Consider the following 22,133-nt stretch of genomic DNA (forward strand, 5'->3'; position numbering starts at 1 on the left):
TAATCCGTACTTGCAGAAGCTAAATCTTCAAAATAATCGTCTTGAAGGTTCAATACCGGATTCTTTGTGCAAGATGGAGACACTGTTTGTTCTTGATCTTTCAGAAAACAGACTTTCTGGCAAAATTCCTGATTGTTGGAAAAATAAAAAATTCACAGTCTTTAATCTGGCCTCAAATAAACTAACAGGAACTATTCCAAACTCATTTGGGAATCTTTCAGGGGGATGGTTGAATTTGAGCAACAATAGTCTCAATGGAGAGCCTTTTGAAGCCTTGAAAAGCATGGAATGGTTGCAAAGTTTGGATCTTGGTCAGAATCAACTTTCAGGGAAGATACCTTCTTGGTGGGTAATGCAAACTTCTCATCTTCAAAATCTGAGATTGAGGAAGAATTTGTTCAGTGGTGATATTCCAACATCCATCTGCGAGCTATCTTATTTGAAAATCTTGGATCTTGCTGATAATAATTTTTCCGGTTCAATCCCCCCTTGCATTGATCATTTGAGTGGTATGGTGCAAAAGCCAACAGAAGATACAGCACCCATGGCAAGTCCACCAGCTGCACCACCCGTGGTAGGAAACGATCAAGAATTGGAAAAGGAGGGTCTCAAGCAAGTCTTGAAAGGATATGAACAAGATTACACAAAAAAATTGAAGTATTTGGTGAACATAGACTTGTCAAATAACAGTCTCACTGGATCAATCCCTGATGGCTTAACCTCTCTTTCTGGATTGATTGGCTTGAACCTAGCACATAATCATTTGTCAGGAAAAATCCCAAGCAAAATACAGCAAATGAAGTCACTAGAATCCATTGACTTTTCCAATAATAACCTTTATGGTCCTATCCCCACCAGCATGTCCAACATGGATAGTCTAGGCTTCTTAAACTTATCCAACAATAATTTCTCTGGTCCAATTCCAAGAAATGATCATTTCCTCACTTTTGATGAACCATCTTTTGTTGACAATCCTTATCTTTGTGGAGAACCCTTAAAGAATAAATGTTTTGGTGGTGATGAGGTACCTTCGAGCATGGCCCATGAAAACAACAGTGGGAACGGTGATAAGAAAGAAAAGGTACTGTTTTACTTTGTCACTGCACTTGGCTTCATAACAGGATTTTGGGCATTCTTTGGAACTCTTCTGTTGAAGAAGAATTGGAGGCATGCATACTTCCATTACATGGATGAGGTTGCGGATAAGATGTATGTAGCAACAATGGTAAGGGTAGCAAGGCTCCAAAGGTGATTATGGAGAACATACTTTGATGAATCATGGGATGACAATCAACGCATCTGTCAAATAAAACAAGTGTTTTACTCCCATTCTTTCAGATCGAATTCAATGTCCAATGGTGTTACTATGATCACTTCATTTTTATAATATGCTGCTTTTTTCCTCAGTTCATGGCATAATTAGTAGTCTTAACATGATTTCTGTCAGAAGATGCATTCATTTCCTTTTCAGTAGTCTTATTGAATTTTTGGATAGTGTATCGGAATAATGATGCCTTATGTGGTATTGTGAAAGTTTTATTCAGTAGTTGTTGTTTGTGCGTGTCCAATCGGATGCCTTATGAGTACTTGTAAGTTGTAACTAATAAATTTTGTAGATATTTATTCATATTTGTATCCAAATTCATTAAACATATATTTATAGATTTTATTTTATTTTCTTGTATTCCAAACATTGACAGGAGTTGAGAAAAGACTATATTTCAGATTTGTCTTGAGATTTTTTTTAATACTCAATTAAAATTCATAGTGTTTGATTCGAACTGAACATGTCCATCTGGTCCTTGGTTGGGTAATAAAAAAAAATTGCGGTGGATTTAATAATAATAATAATAATAGTGTTGTTCTTGAAAAGTATTGATTGAAAATTTATAAATAAATATTTTTATTAAAAACTATATGCAACTCAGTAACATTATTTATATCTTTTTCTACTTTTATGTTTTTAACTAGTATTTTCAAGATACTTGCTAATTTTTTTCCTTAGTGGTTAATTTTAACTTTTAAAAAATACATTGTGCACATGATATTCAAAGTTAGCAAATAATTACTGAATATACTTATACGATGTGAAAAAGATAGATCCACTAATCAATTAATTGTTGTAGAATAAAATTGGATATTAACTTTTCATATTTATAATATTTTTATTTGTTTTTTAAAGTGATGTTTGAATAAACAGTGTGCATTTTAATAAAAAATATATAGTGAGGAACGATATTTTGTTTTCCCCAGCGTTTTCTTTACGGCTTAAATTCCACACGTTAAAGTGAACGGGTTTTTCTTAAGTCTTCAGATTGGGTGTTTGTGGGTCTCTGAGTGTTCTTTGGGTAACTAACAGAATAGAAAGATAGTATTTATTTTATGTCTTTTTCTGTTCTTTTTTCCTCTGATGGTTCCTTTTCTGTTCGTAAACGCCCATCAAAGTCTAACGGAGAATTTTCTTTTGGATTGATTCCATTAACCTCGTCAACATTCTATTAACGTGAAAACTTAAATGAAAATTTACTGAAATCCTTCAATATTAAACTTTAATTTAATATCTCATCTAAATTATTTAGTTGCTTTAAAATTCTAGAGTTTCTTTATGTAATAAATGAAGAAAGGACTAAATGATATAAGTTATACTATTTTTACACTGTTAACAATATACTATTTTAATTATTTGTGTTAAAATTTATCAAAATAAAATAATTATAAAAAATATAATGTAATAATTTTTATTTTTATACATTTTTAAAAGCATATATTATATTAATTTTGATAAATATGAATAAGATATAAATAGTTTTAGATTAATCTATAATTTGTAAATTAATTTATATGTTTTAAATTTTTAATTTAACGGTTAATTTTAAATTTAAATAATTTAATCAAAAGTTAATAAATAATATAAAAATAAATATAACTTATATCGATATAATCTAATTACTTTTGATAATAAATTTTAATTTCAATTTTCATTTGTCTATTCAGAATGTGGAAAAATTAGCATTTACTTTTTAAGTCATCTAACGAAACAAAACTGATCTTTCTCTATCTTTAACTAAAGACATGGTTTGTCAGGTGAAATAGTAAGTTAACCAATAAAAATTTATAAATATTAAATATACGTGGTTAGAATTAGAGGAGCTAAAAATTAAATATAAATTAAAATATCTTTACCAAAAGTATAATTAAATCTAAAATTTAAATTTAATATAAATATAACAAAAAATTTTAACTAAAGAAATAAATTATATGAAAATTTGCAATCGAATGGTAATAAACCCATTTTACATATCTTTGAGTACCATCAGAAATTTAAGTTTAGTAAGTACATGCTGTTCGTGGAAAATTAATAGATCAAATAACTGGCACTCTTCGAAATTTGGAATATTAGTTTGAGTTTAATTTTGATATAAGATGAGAATAAAGCTTTTTATGTTGGACATTAATTAAATATATAATAGATATAAAATTTGAATTAATTATTTTTACTAATAAGATAATTTATGATTGAATGATAATTTTAAAAATTATATTATCAATTTATTTCAAATAAATTTTAATACTTTTATGTTTTATTTTAAATATCACTTAATATTAACAAAGTTTAATTTTGCTACATTATCAAAATGTAAGTATTTGTATATCGATACAACTAATTAGAAATTACTCTTGATATGACTTTTGAAAGTCAACGATTTTTAATCATATTATAATTATGATTTGATGATAATATGGATTTTTTACGTTATTAGTGTATATTAATTAAATTTATATTCATACATATATCATAAAAAATTAATTGCATTAGTTCTTATGATAAAATAAATTAATTTTACTAAATGTTGCAGTTAAAGTATTAAAGTATACTAACTAACTACTCGTACTTTATTACTTTACCATCTATTGGAATAGTAAGTTAATAAGAAATATTCCTAATTATTAAAAAAATAATGAAAGCTAGAGTTGATGAATCCTGTTATCCCCACACGCTATACATGACCATTAGAAACGTTATTGTGAGGCACAAAAATTAAAATTAAAATATTGGGTTTTAAGATTGTGATAAATTTAAATGTGTATAAACTTGAAAGCTTGAAAATTGATTCTTGAGTGTGCATATATAAGTGAAGTGAGAGGCATTATGCAAAAGCACCATTACCATTCTTAGTTACAAAACATGAGAAGTTACCTAAGTGCTGCATTTGCGGTACTTTTGCTGTTGGCTGAAATTATTGCACAAATTCAATTATGTTTGTGTGCAAATTCAACGGTCCCATGCATAGGAAAAGAGAGAGAGGCCCTTGTCAAATTCAAAGCCTCCCTCATCCAAGATCCTTCATCAAACAGGCTTTTCTCATGGAGAGGTGCTGATTGTTGCAAATGGGAGGGAATAGAGTGTGACAATGTGACCGGACATGTTCTCAAACTTGATCTCCGCCCTCCTTGTTTCCCACCATCTTCGCTGACAGAATATCAAATCTTCGTCGCTCCACAAGAGTGTGATTATGATGACACTTGGTACCACCTTTCCGTACGAGCTCCAAATGTTGATCCAAGTCTGTTGCAGTTGGAATACTTGACTTATTTGGACTTCAGTGGAAATGAATTCAGTAAGAGTCAAATACCAATGTTCTTCGGTTCTATGCAACGTCTCAGGTATCTTTCTCTCTCTCAATCAAATTTTGGTGGCAGGATTCCAAGCACCCTAGGGAATCTCAAGAACCTGCGCCTTCTTGATCTCAGTGGGAATGATGATTTAAAAGCCAATGACATCAATTGGGTCTCTAAACTTGAGTCATTGGAACACCTTGACATGAGCGGTGTTTATCTCGGGAACACACACAATTTGTTCCAGCTACTTAACAAACTTCCTTCCTTGTTACGTATTTACTTGAGTGATTGTAATATTCGCAATTCACTCGTTCCTCTTGTTAATCTCACTGAAGTTCAAGTCCTGGACCTTGGAGGAAATAAATTTACACTACCACTTCTCCATGCTTTCCAAAACATGACATCTCTTGTGCACCTTGATTTTTCATGGAATGGGTTAAATGGATCAATTCCTGATGCTTTCAGAAACATGACTTCCATTCAATTCCTTTACCTTTCTGAAAACAGTATCACTTCAATTCCGTCATGGTTTCGTAGCTTCAACAAGCTTGTGCATCTTGGTCTTTCATACAATGATATAACTTCAATTCCATCTTGGTTTCCCAACTTTGACAAACTTGTGTATCTTGATCTTTCAGTCAACAAGCTTATGGGCCCAATTCCTGATGCCTTCCAAAATATGCCCTCTGTTAAGTTCCTCGACCTTTCATGGAACCATTTCACTTCGGTCCCATCATGGTTTCATATATTTAAGAAACTTAAGTTTCTTGATATTTCATGCAATGGGCTTTATGATCGTTCTGGGAACATGTTACCAGACATTAGTAACCGAAGATTTCTTGATCGTTCATTGAATAGACTTCATGGTGAAAATGCCCATGCTTCCAGAAACATGTCATCACTTGTGTATCTTGATCTTTCCTGGAATTGGCTTCACAGTCCAATCCTTGACAATTTCAAAAATATGACTTCCATTCAATTCATTTACCTTGGTTACAACAATATTACTTCAATTCCGTCATGGTTCGGTGACTTTGACAAACTTTTGTATCTTGACCTTTCACACAACGGGCTTCAAGGTCCAATTCCTGATACCTTCCAAAATATGCCATCCATTAAGTTCCTCGACCTTTCATGGAACCATTTCACTTCGGTCCCATCATGGTTTCATATATTTAAGAAACTTAAGTTTCTTGATATTTCATGCAATGGGCTTTATGATCGTTCTGGGAACATGTTACCAGACATTAGTAACCGAAGATTTCTTGATCGTTCATTGAATAGACTTCATGGTGAAAATGCCCATGCTTCCAGAAACATGTCATCACTTGTGTATCTTGATCTTTCCTGGAATTGGCTTCACAGTCCAATCCTTGACAATTTAAAAAATATGACTTCCATTCAATTCATTTACCTTGGTTACAACAATATTACTTCAATTCCGTCATGGTTCGGTGACTTTGACAAACTCTTGTATCTTGAGCTTTCACACAATGGGCTTCAAGGTCCAATTCCTGATACCTTCCAAAATATGCCATCCATTAAGTTCCTCGACCTTTCATGGAACCATTTCACTTCGGTCCCATCATGGTTTCATATCTTTAAGAAACTTAAGGTTCTGGATCTTTCATGCAATGGGATTCACAATCCTTTGGACACTGAATGCATGTCATTACTGCAAGAGAACAGTTACCCCCAGATACTTAGGTCTCTGGATCTTTCATTCGACAGGAGTCGTGCCGCAAAACTTGATGCTTCTGAAAACACATCACTTGTGTTTCTTGATCTTGCGCAGAATGGGCTTCAAGGTGCAATTCCAAATGCTTTGAGAAACATGTCATCACTTGAGCAACTTTTTCTGTTCAACAACAGTCTTAATTCAGTTCCACCGTGGTTTGGAAACTTAAAACTTGTGGATCTTGATCTTTCAATGAACATGCTCCACGGTCCAATTCCTGAGGCATTTCGAAACATGACTTCCATTCAATCCCTTGACCTTTCATACAACGGTTTCACTTCAGTTCCATCATGGTTTGCCGAGTTGAAGAGCCTTGTCGATGTTAATCTTGGACAAAATAACCTCACTATTATGGAATGTCCTCTTACATTAATTCTCAGCAACATGTGTCATCTAAAAGTCTTACATTTATCTGGAAACAAGCTTCGAGGAGAATCATTCGAACACCACGAATTATCTGGATGCGTTAGTAGGCATGGGTTGGAGGAACTGGATTTAAGTGATAATGAATTTAGTGTTGGCTTGCCAACTTGGTTGGGGCAACTTGAAAATCTAGAGTTCCTTGATCTCAGTTCAAATTATTTCCATGGGCCCATTCCCTACTCTCTAGCAAAACTATCAAAGTTGAAAAGCATATCTCTATTTAATAATAAGTTGAATGGGACACTTCACCAAAGTCTTGAGGAACTTGTAAATCTTCAAGATCTTAATCTTTCGAACAATTCTTTTAATGGCTTCATTCCTCAAAGTCTCTATGAACTTCAAAATTTGGAATTCTTGGATCTTTCTTCAAATAAGTTAGACAGAATTTCTACTGGAAAAGAATGGTCTTCAATTGTGCCCCGTTCAAGGAATTTGAATTTTGCCAATAACAAAATCAGTGGTTCACTTCCAGAAAATATTGGCCATATAATGCCCTATGTGATAGGGTTGTCACTTAGAAATAACTTGATAACTGGTTCAATACCAATCTCTTTGTGTCAAATGGAGTTGACAAGCCTTGACCTTTCAAAGAACAAATTATCCGGTGAAATTCCAAATTGTTGGAAGGATAATGAACAATGGGAAGAAATAAATTTGTCATCCAACAAGCTTTCGGGTGAGTTTCCAAGCTCATTCGTGAATCTTTCCACATTGTCATGGTTGCATTTGAACAATAACAGTTTTCAAGGGCAGCTTCCAATGTCTCTGAGAAATCTGAAGCAATTGGTGATTCTGGATCTTGGTGAGAATCAACTTTCTGGGAGTATACCATCGTGGAATAATAACTCCTTTCCTTCACTACAAATTCTTAGACTGCGGCAAAACAGGTTGAGTGGTAACATTCCTTCACAATTATGCCAACTCACATCACTGAAAATTTTGGACCTCTCCCGCAACAACTTAGAAGGATCAATACCGCGGTGCATAGGCAAGCTTAGAGGAATGACTTTTGACAAATCATTGAACAAACCGAATAAAAAATTGGCTCCCTTGTCTCCCAGAGTGGCTTATCGATGGGCATACGAGGAAGTCAAGGAAGTCATGAAAGGAATAGAATTTGATTATATAAAAATCTTGGAGTTAGTAGTTAACATGGACTTGTCGGAAAACAATTTGGTTGGCTCCATTCCCAATGAAATAACTTGGCTCACTGGATTACATGGCTTGAATCTATCAAACAATCATTTGGAAGGAGAGATCCCTAAAATGACAGGGGATATGAAATCACTGGAATCATTGGATGTGTCACATAACCTCTTTCAGGCACAATTCCAAACAGTATGTCTGCTTTAACTTCACTGAGTCATTTAAACTTGTCACACAATAATCTTTCAGGACCAATTCCAAAAGATAAACAATTCTCAACTCTCGATGATCCATCTATTTATGCTGAAAACCCATATCTTTGCGGATCTCCACTCCCAAATAAGTGTCCTGGCGATGAATTGCATGAAGGTGCTGGTAATGAAGATTACGATGACAGCAAAGATAAGGTAGAAAAAGTATGGTTCTTCTTTGTCATAGCAGTTGGCTTTACAACTGGTTTCTGGGGAGTTATTGCGGTCTTATTGTTGAAGAAGACTTTTAGGCTTGCTTACTTTGGATGGATGGATGAGAAAGCAGACAAGATTTATGTTTTTCTCGTAGCGATGAGAAATCGCATTTATGGGTGAGACTGTTTTTTCTCTCTTTCTTTTTATAAAATGTCTCAGTTGCAGCAAGCTGAATAAGGATTTTCCTTATTCATCTTTGGCCATGTAAAAAAATATTAGCAACACATTTTTTAACATATATCTTGCGATTAATTAAACATTCCCTTTAACCATCATTGTTATGATATACTTTCTAAGATTTAATTCGAATTTTTTTCACGCTGGATTGTAAGTTTTTTTGTTATTTTAATTTAATTTCTTATCTAAATTATTGTTATGCCAACTCACTTCACTGAAAACTTTGGACATCTCCCGCTACAACTTAGAAGGATCAATACGGCGTTGCATCGGCAAGCTTAGAGGAATGACTTATGACAAATCATTGAACAAAGCCCATAAAGAATTGGCTCCCGTGTCTAGCAGAGTGGCTTATGAATGGGCAAACGAGTCATAAAAGGAATAGAATTTGATTATATTAAAATCTCGGAGTTAGTAAGTGTCGTAACAAAGCTTTAAATACGCCAACCACCATGTTGTTTGTAAGTGTCCTAACAATATTGATTCTGCAGTATAACTAGAAATGATTTGACATTTATATGATCTAAATTGCGGTGCACTTAAGCATGCAAAGGTGAAACCCAAAAAGTAATCTGCTCATTCAAGATGAAGTTCATCCTCATCCATTTAATAAAATAAATTAACTACAGGTTATATAAATATAAGAATTTCAATAAGAAAAACATTACCTTTGGGTATCCTATATAAATATAAGGCCTTGTCAGATCAACTAGAATTTCTCCTTAAAATTGCAGTTTAGAGCATAGAAATCAAGTTTCCACTACATTCTCCTGAAACCCGTATAGAAAGATTAAGAGGGTGAATCTACTCCATCCAGGGATTAAGATAACTGAATAGTCAAGAGAAAACAAAATAATCAAAATCAAAGAAAATAAAATGTGTTGATGATTGATTGGGAATAAAGTTCCTTATCAGAGCCAATGAAATTTAAAAAGGAAGAGGGAAAAAAGTTAGTTTGTGAAGAGTAGACAAATGAAGAAGCCTTTGTGTGGGAACAGGGATTCAAATTTCTTTCAGTTATGGCAAAAATTAGATATTCAGTTCTATTTTTACTTAAACAAAAATAAATTTGTTTAAGTAAAAATTGAGAAAATAACAATTATTAATTTTTGCAAAATTAGCTAAAGAGATTTTTTTTTACTTAAGTAATTTTTGCAGATTTGTTTAAGCGAATTTTGCGTCTTCTCTCTCAATCATCTCTTCTCCTTCTCTTATGCCTAACATTCTCTCTTTATCCTTTATATTCAACTCTATTTAGCCTCTCTATATTTAACTTTTTTTTCTTCTCGTTAGGTCTAACATTCTCTCCTCATGCTCTATCTCTCTCTCTTTCCTTTGTATCTTTCCATCCTTCTCTTTTTCTACTATCATTCCTATACAACTTGTTCTTATTATCTCCATCCATCCTTAATTCTTTCTTTCCTTCACACCTAGCTTTCATCTATTCAAATGCACAAATTTGCTTAAGCCAAAATAATTCCTTTAAGCTCTAAAGATTGTTTAAGTTAATTTTACACAAATTTTTTTTTGTTATTCTATGTATTTTTGCTTAATGAAAAATAGAACTGGATATCCAGATCAGCAGGAAAAGTGACATTTTTCACTCATGACAAAAACCTTATAACTAAGTAGTGCTGGTGTTACGTCCAAATTAATGTTAGTGTAATCCATTGAATTTGTACGCTCAAAATTCCATCCCAAGAATGACTTTCTGTATAATGAATGGATTAATTGGGTATTCTTCAATCCTGCCAGCAGAGTCAAGATGTGCTTGCTCTGTCTCTTAACAGTTAATTATGTTGTGTAGCATGATCTACTGTATACATTGCAAGTAGGGTGGAAAGAAGCTTATATTTCAACATATTCTTTTAACGAACAAGATATCCATTCCTTTTAACGAACAGATAGTATGTTGTTTGGCTTTTGTAATATACAACTTGCTCTGATTGATTGCATTAGACCAATAGATAGACTCTAGTTAAACCTTTTACTCTCTTCAAATAGAAGCTTGGAGAAATCCTCCATGCCCTTGCATTATATTACCAGTGATTAGCATTGAAAAAAATACAGTTATTACAGTGAAAAACCATATTATTTCACACTCCTTCACACTTTATTAGAAGTCAGTACAAGACGATTGCACTACACCTATTCAGCCTACTAATCTTTCTTGAAGGGTTAATTTATCGAACCTGGAAAGGCAAAACGACTGTTTGAGCCTTTTTTTCAGTAAAATAATTTTTACCTCCAAAAATGTATACCCATTTTTGTAGCTCAATCCTAAAGTAATTTATTTTATCCTGAAATTACATTTTAAATGAAAATATTACTTTTCTAGTTTAATCAAATGGAGCATACACAAGAACATCTGATGACATTACTACTACAAAGAAGACTTTATTTTAATACATAATAATTTCCTTAAGTTTGGTTTAAGTCAACAAACCAAGTAAAATTAGTCTTGAGGTTAGCCTCAGTTGAATTTGAATTTCTTAAAACTTTCATTTAAAACCAAGCTTTAAGGGGCCGAGTGAAACATTGGCAGGAGGTTGAGAGAACTCTATGTTTCAAGGAAGACAAAATGCATTTTCCTTTCATCTTTGGCCATGTACTGAGTTTCACGAGTGTACCCATTAGCATTGATAATCATACTCACATAACAATGAGTCAATGCAGCCTGCTTTTGCCATGCTTTCAAATCATGAATACTAAAGGAACCATGGATTCTAATCAAGCTAATCGTAATAAATATGAATTTATTTACATTTTTAGCTCATGCCAATGAGCCTAAAACAGAAGATAAATGAAGAGAAGAAATGAAACTCCATTTACTCCTTCCCTTTCTTCTAAAAACTTCATCAGCATATTTGACACCCTTACCCCTGTTTGGCTCAGGGGTTCCCCATCTCCTAATCTAAGCAGCAAAATAGCCAATGTCATCCACTAACTATGATTTTATTCCACATGCAGTTTGAGGCCATCAGGGACTGATCCTAACAGGAAGATAACCCAAGATTCATCACCAAGTCTTGTCCTTCTGATATACCCAATACTAACCAGCTTCATTTTCTTCTCAGGACCTTTAGATACGCCAACCACCATATTGTAAGAGTCCTAAAAGCATGATTCTTCAGTATGTGATGCACAGAAGAGTGAAAAATGTGAATACATAAACAACTGGAGTAACTAGAAAAGATTTGGCACTCATATTGATCTGAATTGTGATGCACTGCTTCAGCATGCAAAGTTGAAACCAAAAAAGTAACCTGCTCATTCAAGATGAATGTTCATCCTCATTCATGTAGCACAATAAATTAACTGCAGGTTATAAATTCACAAGTAGCATTATGCATTAAACAGCTATGACATGTCTTGTTTTCCAAATTCTCAAAGTTGTCAAGAAAATAGTGTTTTCAATTAAATAAGCAGAAGTACAAAGACAACAAATGAGTTTATTTTCCAAAAGAAACTATCACATTGGATGACACTTCAACCGGATGTTTACTACTTTGTAATTTGTTATATTAATTACATGTTCATAAATTTAGAAATTTTATCAAATATATGACTACATTGAAATAAGAATTTCGATAAGAAAAACACTACCCTTGAGTATCCGATATAAATACAAGGCCTTGTGAGGTCAACTAGAATTTCTCCTTAAAATTGCATTTTAGAGCATAGAAATCAAGTTTCCACCACATTCTCCTGAAACCCGTATAGAAAGATTAAAAGGGTGAATCTACTCCATCCAGGGATTAAGATGACTGAATAGTGGAGAGAAAACAATACAATCAGAACCAAAGAAAATAAAATGTGTTGATGATTGGGAATAAGGTTCCATATGAGAACCAAAGAAATTTAAGAAGAGGAGGGAGGGAGAAAAAAAGTTTGGTTTGTGGAGAGTAGGCAAATGAAAAAGCCGTTGTGTGGGAACAGTGGCATTTCCCACTCACGACAAAAACTTAGAATACAACTAACTAGTGTTGATGTTACATCTAAATTAATGTTAGTGTAATCCAACACGTGTCCTTGGCTTGGGATTTTGATATAACATTTAGTCAATGTTACCTTTCTCAATTTTCTAAGGCTATGTTGAGACGGAATTTTTGGAAGAGAAGGAAAGAAAAAATATATTTTTTAATTTTAAATTAAAATAATTATATATTATTTATAATAATAAATATATTATTAATATATTAAATTTATGTTAATATATTAATTTATATCTTTTATTTTAAATTTATTTATTTACGATATATATGAATGGGTTAACGGGGTTTTCTTCAACCCTGCCAGCAGGGCCAAGATGTGCTTCCTCTGTCGCTTAACTTTCTCTGTATAAGGTTCTTTCTGTTTGTATGTGTCACTGCTTTTGGTCTTTGAACAGAATACTTCGTAGACAAAATTATGAAACTAATAATTACTTTTAATTATTCATTTTGACTTACACGTGAAAAAAATGTGTATATTGTAGTCTTTATAGAGAGATAAGAATTGCTGCAAATTCATTAATGTATTTTATTTTGTGGTAACTTCCAATTGTTTGTTCTCGTATTTGGTTCAATAAATTATTTGAAATTACAGTATCTTCATTGTTTGCATGGGTCATGCGAGGTGGATTGATCTGATTCCACTGATCCAACCTTCAGTTGTTTTTTTTACCACCTATTTTTATTAATGACACCACTTTTAATTTTTTTTATTCTTTCAAAATTTAATTTTTAAAATGTATAGAATTATGTTTAAGAATTAAATTTCAAAAATAATTTATAAACGACTTTCAAAATTAATTTTTAAAAATATTACACACATTTTCAAAAAAAAAAATAATACAATAGCAATTACCCAACCTTTCAAACAAATCTACGGCTACAAGAAAATGAATATAAATAACCTTTCCAACAAGTGTGTGGCCAGGATAAAACAATTGCAAAATAACCCCTAAATCCCATAACAGTTGTGAATACTCTTTTCAATTTTCAGTTATATTTTCTTCTTCTTTTTAGTTGACCAATATAAAACCTATATTTTCCCTTCTTTTTTTTTAACTCAATCACAATTAATGTGAAATTTTACGTTTAATACTTAAATTTCTAAAGTATGCCTCGTAACAGTAGTATTCGTAAAATCGATTTTTCCCAAGAAACACTAAGAAATGGAAGTTAAAAAACAACTCACGAACACCTATGCATTTATTAAAATTGAGTACTCACTTTTAAATAAGAACTTTAAAAATCAATTTTTTTTTTCAGTAAATTATGCTGTTTTTCTTACATTATGTATCGTAGACTTTGTTATATATATATAATCATTCTCCAACTTCTGACAACATAAGTGGAGATATTCAAAGCATTCCTTACAGTTAATAATGTTGTGTAGCAAGATCTACTGTTACATTGCAAGTAGGGTGGAAAGAAGCTTATATTTCAACATATTCTTTTAACGGATAAGATATTTGAAAGGGGAAATAGTCCTTTCCAACGGTTGACCTTGCCGACAACCATTGAATTTGAATCCCACTATGATCTTTCAGACTTTCCATTCTCCATGCATAGCTTACAGCTTGTAGTTCAATTGGAATTCTCTCTGCTTACAAGTTTGAAATGGCTTTATCATCTTAATCTGTCATTTTTTTTAACTTACAACCAAATTCTTAATAAGTGGAATACATGTATTTTTATTTGGAAATTCTAAATGTTTGTCGTTTAGTACAATGAATAGTGTGTTTGGTAGAAAAGAGATGAATCTCTGCCGTTATACATAATTTAGAATTTTATAAATGAGTTCCAAAGGATGGGATAAAGAAACATTTCATATATTCCACTAATTTTTTTAATTACTTTAGAGGATAAATATTAAATAATTTTTATGTTTTTTATATAATAAATATTTTTTATTTTTGTTTTCCTAACAAGTATCCTAAGAATCATCCATTAACATTATGAGAAAAAGTTCCATTCTTTTTTATCCACAATCCTCTTTGTTTATGTCAAAATCTTATATATATATATATATATATATATATATATATATATATAGTAAGCTTATTTATAAATGTTCAGGTAATAACATATTCATCTTTGAATTTTAGTAAGTTTAACTTCACCATGTTCTTTAAATTAAATTAATTCTAAAGACATTTTTACGTATGCATTGTACACACAAGTTCATTATAGAGGAGACTTACCCATTTAATTAAGGTCTAATGGACTTCGATTGTACCTTATTTCATTTTCAAAGGTTCTGTAATGACAAAATAAAATAGTCCGGTGAATGCATTCTGTAGAATAGACAATCATGGAATAGTGTTACACATGTAAGCCATTTGGATGTCTGCTGCAAAGTGACATGCTTTTCTTCATGTTAGTTTTTCTAACTATAATTATTTGTCCTGATGAGGAAACTTTGGGTTGGTGCCTCATTGGCATTGGTATTAAAAAAAACACTTAATTTGAATATCACAATTTATCTTATAACATCTGCATATGCTTGTTTTGGATGACAACTAATTAACCAAAATCTAACGCATAAAACAATTATTTTCTTCAACTTTCCATTTCACTTATATGGTCTTTTAACATAGTATTAATTAAGCTATCCCCTGACGTGATCCAATTTTATTTTCTTAGGTAGGAAAATATAACAAGTGAGAGAAAAAAGTAAAGAAAATCAAATCAAATGGCAAGTAACAAACCATAACCATGTCAACATTTGTCCTATGTGTGCTATTGAGTTGTGCCATGCTGGCCAGAAATTTGCATTTTAAGTGTCCATCTTTTGGATGTAACACACACAGACACGCCCACAAATAAAAGAAGAAATCTACAACCGCACGCCATACCTTATATTACAAAGGCCAAAAGTTCTCAACCCTTCATTCTCCTCTCCTTAGTTTTCACATCCATCTATCAACTCAAAATGGCTCAGGTACTGATTTTCATGTTGATTATTCTGCATTTTTTTCTGTCTCTGTTTCCATTCCATATGCATATGTTCAAGCTAATTTGATTATATTTATATCCATGATTTAATTTAAAATTATTTTATTCAAATTTTGTTTTTCATTTTCTCTATCCTCTTGTGTCTCTGTCTGCATGTGCTGCCCCTCACTGGATCCATAGCAGAAAGTAGTGTTAAAGGTCCTTACTATGGTAGATGACAAAACAAAGAAGAAAGCAATAGAAGCAGCTGCAGATATCTTTGGTTGGTGTTTATTTATAATTTCATTTTCTTTCTGTCATAGAAACCGTATTTCTTGTTCATAGAAAACCTTTTTTTTTTTTTGCCTTGCATGTTAATAGAATACCATTATGGATCCACCCAGTAACTGTTGGTACTTTGAACAACAGGGGTTGATTCGATTGCTGCAGATGTGAAGGAACAGAAGTTAACAGTGATTGGTCAAATGGATACAGTGGCAGTAGTGAAGAAGCTGAAGAAAGTAGGGAAGGTAGATATAGTATCAGTTGGACCTGCCAAGGAAGAGAAGAAAGAAGAAAAAAAAGAGGAAAAGAAGGAAGAGAAACAAGAAGGGAAACCGGATGAGAAAAACTAAAGAAAATACATATCATCCAATTTTTCAAATTCTTCTCCCTTCTTTTTTCATATTTCCTATGTAGATGTTAAGCTGCAAAATTGTTCATATAATTTAAGAATAATGAAAAATTTTCATGGTGCAAATGACTGTGGAGTATGATAATGTCTGTCTTTTGTTCATGCTTGTAATGTGTACCAAGAGTGTGGAGAAGGTAAAAAAAAAAAAAAATGGCACAGCGAAACTTCTTTGCCATGCATTGTGGGTCATTTTCTATCAACTGAATGGAAGCAAAGTCCGAAAGGGTATAGGAAGTTCATCCTCCGATTAAAAAATGAGTGAAGACAAAAACGGTTTTCTAATCATTCTTCTGAGAGCGAGATAACTCAAATACACAAGATTCATTTTCGTTAATCATTTGCTGAATCATTTGGTTGGGTTTGGCGGTACATGACAACAATGACACGAAAGTCTACTAAGTTTATGACTGTTCAAGCCTGAGTCTGAAAGCATTTAGCCAGTTACTAATTTCTCCTGTTAGGACAAAATTACTTCAACTAAGAAAAAGCTCGCGACTTTTTCAATATTTTTGTATGTCCTCTGCATCTGAAAGCATAGTGCCACCTCAATAAATTGTATTTATATTTACACTATGCTCAACATGTGAATAAACAGGGAGAGCCCCAAAAATGGCCTGACATATTTGGAAACTAGTTAAACAACTACAGGAGAAGCTCAACAATATTCAAGGAATTAAATAAAAGATATCAAGAGAAGTATAAGTTCGAAAAGAAAAATGGATATGTAAAATAATAGATACATTTTCTCTGGGGCTCAGTAAATTCCACCCCATGATTGGATGTCTTTTAGAAGCTTAATATTTGTCAACAATTAACTTAGAATGACTGTTGCAAGGAAATCTGTTGAAATGCTATGAAAGGAGCTTCACCTCCCCTTTATCAACATAAGCGCACGCACATCCAAGCCTAGCCCCATATTACAGCATATGAAAGAAGTTTTTCTTCTACAGTATATGATGAAATGCTTAATAGAAAGACAGTCACTTGGACTACCCTGATATGTTGATGATTTACGTCTTTCATATTGCAACTTGTGATATATGCAACTTTCAAGAAAAGTTCAATCAGCTGAGTAATCTTGATCCCAAGATTAGGTTCATTTATTTATTGTTCAATATGGCTTCAGGAGAATGTTGCTGTGGCCACTTATAATATACAATTTTAAGGAGAAATTCCAGTTGACCAGGCCAAGTATATCTATATGCTCAAGGGTTGTGTTTTTCTGTGTTCTTGTTTCCAGGTAAGTCATATACTTGATAAAATTTCTCTGATTACTTGGATGAGAAAAATAAGATCGAAGTTTCAAGTGTTCTTGCTTCGCAGTAGGAGTTCAACACCCTTAAATGAAAATTCATTTTCAGTTCTCTTCCTCCATGGGCCCCGGGCCCCTGGGCACCATATACGTGGTGACTGTTAAGGCCTTCCCTAGGCCCGAGCCCAAGGGGATCTGTGAACCCAAAAATATTTGCATTGATCAATTGCCCTATTAGGCTATTGTAATTTGATTGTACGTGTAGGTATAAAACCATTTCAATCAATTATAAAAGTACACGTATAAAACCAATCACATGTTCATTACAGGAAGATACACGAGCCCCTGGACTTGGATGATGAATGTGTACAAACTGCACTCAGGATTCTTAGTTGCCAATCACATGAGCAGAAATTGAAGTACCTAAACCCTTATGGGGCTGAACTGTCCTGCATAACGTTAATTGCAAGAACAAAATTATAATTTTTATGAGAGCAGTTTCAAAAGCAAACCAAATAATTGTTACAAAGGAAAAACAAAATATGAAAAAAGAGCCTTAGGGGTTTGAGTTAAAAAATCTGCGTACACGAAATTAAAGAGGTGGAAACCTTAAAAAAAAAAAATTGAATCAGGTATTTGTGGTTCCTACCTAAGATTATTTTGTAAAGACAAATAAGATGGAAATCGATGCACAACATTAGTTGTAAAAAATGAAAGCAGCATGAATTACCACATGAGAAAGTGGCATTCGAAAAGAGAATCAAATGTGTAATTCATCTTCAATGCTATTTGGTTATATCTGATGGTATTTTTTAGGCCAAGAAGAGTTGTCATTTACAATAAACTTCGATGCGCCCAACACAGCCTACGCATCTGCCAAAAACAATCTCATACAAGGTGAATACCGCATATTGCATAGCATCCTAATTGTTTGAACTTGGAGCCCCCACTCTGCACAATGACAGAAGATGCCTATCAATCTATCATGTATGAACACAGTACAGAATATCAAGCCAACAAATGAACCATAACAATAACCTGACAGTAAAAGGGAATATGCTTTTCAACCTTCATCTGGAAAGGGGCAGCAGACCAATGGCAGTCTCTGAAGCCACAGAAAAGCAACCAACTTAGGAATGTATGCGGAAAGCAACATGATAAATTACCACATCTTTGGCTCTTGGCAATATTTTAAGCTGCTATTACTTTCTCAGGATTTGTGGAAATGCACCAATGAACCAGGGTACTGTCTTTCAACTTAAAAATTAAAAGGAGATTTTAATTATAAATTTAATCTCAAAATCATGAATGCAAGACATCAATTTCACTTCAATTATCAAAAGATGGGGATGAGAACAAAGGTCACACTAAAAACTATATAAACAACACTCTAAGCTCAACAGAATGCCACCGACTTTATGGGCAGTGAATTCAAACTATCAGGAAGATGGATTTAAAATCTAATGCACTACTACTTTCTTTTTTTCAGAGCAACTGGGGTTCATCTATTAGTTCGAAAAGCTGAAAAACAACTAGTGTACCAAGTTAATTAATTGATTGTCAATCATCCAGGTTATAAATCCTAGATACACTTATAAGATAAATAGTTATAGCACAAGCCAAAAAATTAATTCACATAACTCCAGTTATAGTTTAATTTGCTTACGCCCAAATGGCAATAGTTACCACCAAAAGTACATAATGTTTACATGGTCAAGAAATAAAGTCAATTTACGCACCTTAGTCTTGATAAAATAAGCTCTTTGACAGATGAAGGCACATAGGAATTAAAAGAAGCATAGCCTAAAATAAAAGGACAAGAAATATTGATCATATATAATGAAAAATATGGGCATACAGATTTACATGTCAGTTACTGAGTGTAGAAATAAGGGGAAAAAAAAGGAATATATATCAGGGGAAGGGGGAGGGTGGACCACATACTTTAATACTCCAGCTTTTAATCAGCTGAACAAGCAGCAGGAAATTGGTCCGAGACTCTCAGTTCACCAGATCAAAAGTTGATGCCTCGTGAGTTAACATTTCCAATATGAAAATTTAACTTACGACTATGTCTTATACCCTTTGAATCTTGAAAGTATGTGGGCATACTTCCCCTTCTCTGTCATCTGTCTTATCACTTCATGAGCATTAGCACTCTTTCCAGCATTACGCAAACTACTCACCAATGTATCATAGACAACAGAGTTTGGACTACAACCTTTGGTCTCCATTTCCTTGAGCATTGAGCACGCTTCATCAAATTTTCCTGCCATACATAATCCCCGTATTATGGAATTGTATGTAAAAACATTTGGAATTTGCTCTCTGGAAATCATCTCGTGATACATTGCCAGTGCTTTCTCAAGCTCACCGGCCACTACATATCCTGTTATCATTACAGTGTAAGCCACCACATCTGGTATACATCCATTCTTTATCATTTCATCAAAAAAATATTTGCACGCATCCAGATTTCCAGCTCTACTGAGTCCATCTATCAATGTGGTGAAATGAAGCACAGTTGGCTCTATACCCATTTCTCTCATGTGATTTAAAAGATTAAGAGCTGCAAGCGGTTTGTCCCCTCTGCCAAGAACATGAAGAAGAATATTGAAGGTATGAAAATCTGGAGAAAATCCATTTCTACCCATCTCATCAAGCAGTCTGTGGAACTGATCCAACTTTCCAAGTCTATACTTGGCATACATAACAATATTATAAGTTAAAATATCACAAGAAAAGCCATCAAGCGACATCTGTTGATAAACCCATTCAATCAACTTGTACTGGTTTAAAACAAGAAGACCATGCAGAATAGCATTATAGGTGTGCTTAAAAGGCCTATAGTTGAAGGTCTTCGATTTTATGAACCTCTCCACCAATTTCTTAGCCAAGCCTGCCTCACCACAAGTACGAATCAAAATATTGAAAGTACGAGCAGTGACAGGAATCCCTTTCTCAATCATCTCATCAACCAACCTCCACATTGCCTTAAACTCCTCACACTCAGCATATATGTTCATAACTATGTGAAAGGCATTCGCAGTGTGGCGGTAACCCTCTCGCTGACTACACCACACAAAAAACTTGTATGCCAGCTTTGCACACCTAGTCTTATTTTCACAACCTATTTTCTTCAAAATTCCAAAGAGAACCTCTCTCACAAGAAGCCCTGATGGCCTTATATGCAACTCATCTAAAACCAACCTGGCATCAAGGCCAGGACTGTCTTGCCGAAGAACCCCAAGGACCCTCTTAGCATCTAACCTAACAGTTTCTAAGAACCCTTTTCTAAGTGAAAACTGCTTTGGGTTACAGCTCCAATCCTCATTCAAATGGATCCTTTCATCCACAGTGGAATCATGATCAGAACCTAGTTCTTTTAAAGGCTCCTCAACACATTCAAACCGATCACCATCAAACGGATGGTTACATAATTTCCGCGAAATAACCAAACAATGGGAAAACTTGTGGACCATCCTTGGAGCTAAAAGGGTTATTGAATTCATGGTTCGAATTCGAAGCCGTCATCTCTGAAACTCTGAAATGCGCAACAACCACGATTTGGCCAAAGGTAGAACAGTGCTTCCTTGTAGTGGAAGCTTCCAGAACCCCACTGTGCTAGCGAGATCATGGACACCCATCGAATCAGCGATCCAAGTTCGCGAAACGGATTAAGTCTAGAAGAGAAGCGAGAAAAACATGACGAAGCAAAATAGTCCACCGTGTGGGACGATATTTTGGAGTATTAGTCGAAAAATTGTTGTGCTCGTCGAGAAATGGCATCACATGGAGCCCCAATTCATTGAGTGAGGTGTGACTCAACTATGAATTGTGATTGTGAAGAAAACAACATGGGTCACTCTGCAAAACCCTAACCCGGTGGAGCAAGGAAAAGGAAGATGATGCAACACTATTAACGCATCGTTTCATTAACGTTTATTTTTCAAATTCTATTTTGGTTTTGGGCCTTAAACCACTGTCGATTCATGTTGGGCTCAAATTCTAACCATTACGAAGAGAACTGGGCTACTTCGTTGGGATTTGCTTTTCCATTTTATATTAAGAAGTTTCCAAACAAATGGAAAAAATAATTTTAATTTAAGTAGTTTTAATTTTTAATTTATAACCTAAGCAATAATTGATTTAAAAATATTTTACGATTTTGTGACGCCTTTATGAGAATTATCGGAAAAATATCTTCTTGAAAAGTACAAACACTTAAGTTCATAACATAAATTTAATAAAAATTCAAATTTGATTGTATGTTTGAGTCTCCTGGTTTCTTTGCTAGGAGTCATAAGAGTGGAACTGATTATAAAATGAAGTTTTTCATTCTCTAAAGTCATTATAGATAAATAAAAAAAAATTTACTTTCAACCCCCCCCCCCTTTTTAATAAAAACACCTACTAACTTTCATTCAAAATGTAAATAGGCTAAAAAGTACTAAACACGCACTTCATCTCAAAGGTAAGAATTTAGATCATTTGCAGTCCAGAATCAAATGGCATGTGGGTACAGCTAAATCCAACAGTTTTTATATGCCATAAATTTGTTCTAATAATATTTTTTATAACTTATAAATTGTATTTTTGTAGTTACAATCTTCTATAACCAACCATTAGAGAACTGTGATTTCAAACATAAATACAATGGATTGAGTTTCTTTCTGGTTTGTTTAAACAAATA

At 33.4% G+C, this 22,133-nt stretch overlaps 3 protein-coding genes and 1 pseudogene across 8 annotated transcripts; 3 read left to right on the top strand and 1 right to left on the bottom strand.

Annotated features, from left to right (window-relative positions):
* The first annotated feature begins 73 nt into the window (after positions 1-73).
* On the top strand, positions 74-1,252 carry LOC113871813 (receptor-like protein EIX2). The gene has a single exon (XM_027508913.1). It carries the CDS (start codon positions 74-76, stop codon positions 1,250-1,252), a length of 1,179 nt encoding a protein of 392 aa, XP_027364714.1.
* Positions 1,253-4,186: 2,934 nt separating this feature from the next.
* On the top strand, positions 4,187-8,514 carry LOC113871815 (annotated as a pseudogene).
* Positions 8,515-15,384: 6,870 nt separating this feature from the next.
* On the top strand, positions 15,385-21,301 carry LOC113871985 (heavy metal-associated isoprenylated plant protein 39-like). Of its 2 annotated transcripts, XM_027509107.1 has the most exons (4): positions 15,385-15,501; positions 15,696-15,777; positions 15,924-16,125; positions 21,126-21,301. In XM_027509107.1, exons 1-4 carry the CDS (start codon positions 15,493-15,495, stop codon positions 21,160-21,162), a joined length of 330 nt encoding a protein of 109 aa, XP_027364908.1. In that variant the 5' UTR covers positions 15,385-15,492; the 3' UTR covers positions 21,163-21,301. The 2 variants fall into 2 exon arrangements, with proteins under 2 accessions (XP_027364908.1, XP_027364909.1); XM_027509108.1 differs by lacking the exon at positions 21,126-21,301 and having other exon boundaries at positions 15,399-15,501; positions 15,924-16,176.
* On the bottom strand, positions 16,865-21,355 carry LOC113871984 (pentatricopeptide repeat-containing protein At1g55630-like). 5 transcript variants are annotated; one of them, XM_027509104.1, is made up of 5 exons: positions 19,385-21,331; positions 19,180-19,243; positions 18,509-18,697; positions 18,171-18,391; positions 16,895-17,889 (listed from the first exon to the last, which is right to left on the bottom strand). In XM_027509104.1, the coding sequence occupies exon 1, from the start codon at positions 20,950-20,952 to the stop codon at positions 19,510-19,512; it is 1,443 nt and encodes a 480-aa protein (XP_027364905.1). In that variant the 5' UTR covers positions 20,953-21,331; the 3' UTR covers positions 16,895-17,889; positions 18,171-18,391; positions 18,509-18,697; positions 19,180-19,243; positions 19,385-19,509. The 5 variants fall into 5 exon arrangements, with proteins under 5 accessions (XP_027364907.1, XP_027364905.1, XP_027364902.1 ...); XM_027509105.1 differs by having other exon boundaries at positions 17,705-17,889; positions 18,479-18,545; positions 19,385-21,329; XM_027509102.1 differs by having other exon boundaries at positions 17,721-18,391; positions 18,479-18,545; positions 19,385-21,355.
* Positions 21,356-22,133: the final 778 nt, after the last annotated feature.

Source organism: Abrus precatorius, unplaced genomic scaffold (genome assembly GCF_003935025.1).
Source record: "Abrus precatorius isolate BTA unplaced genomic scaffold, Abrus_2018 Scaffold7, whole genome shotgun sequence".
Lineage (NCBI taxonomy): Eukaryota > Viridiplantae > Streptophyta > Magnoliopsida > Fabales > Fabaceae > Abrus > Abrus precatorius.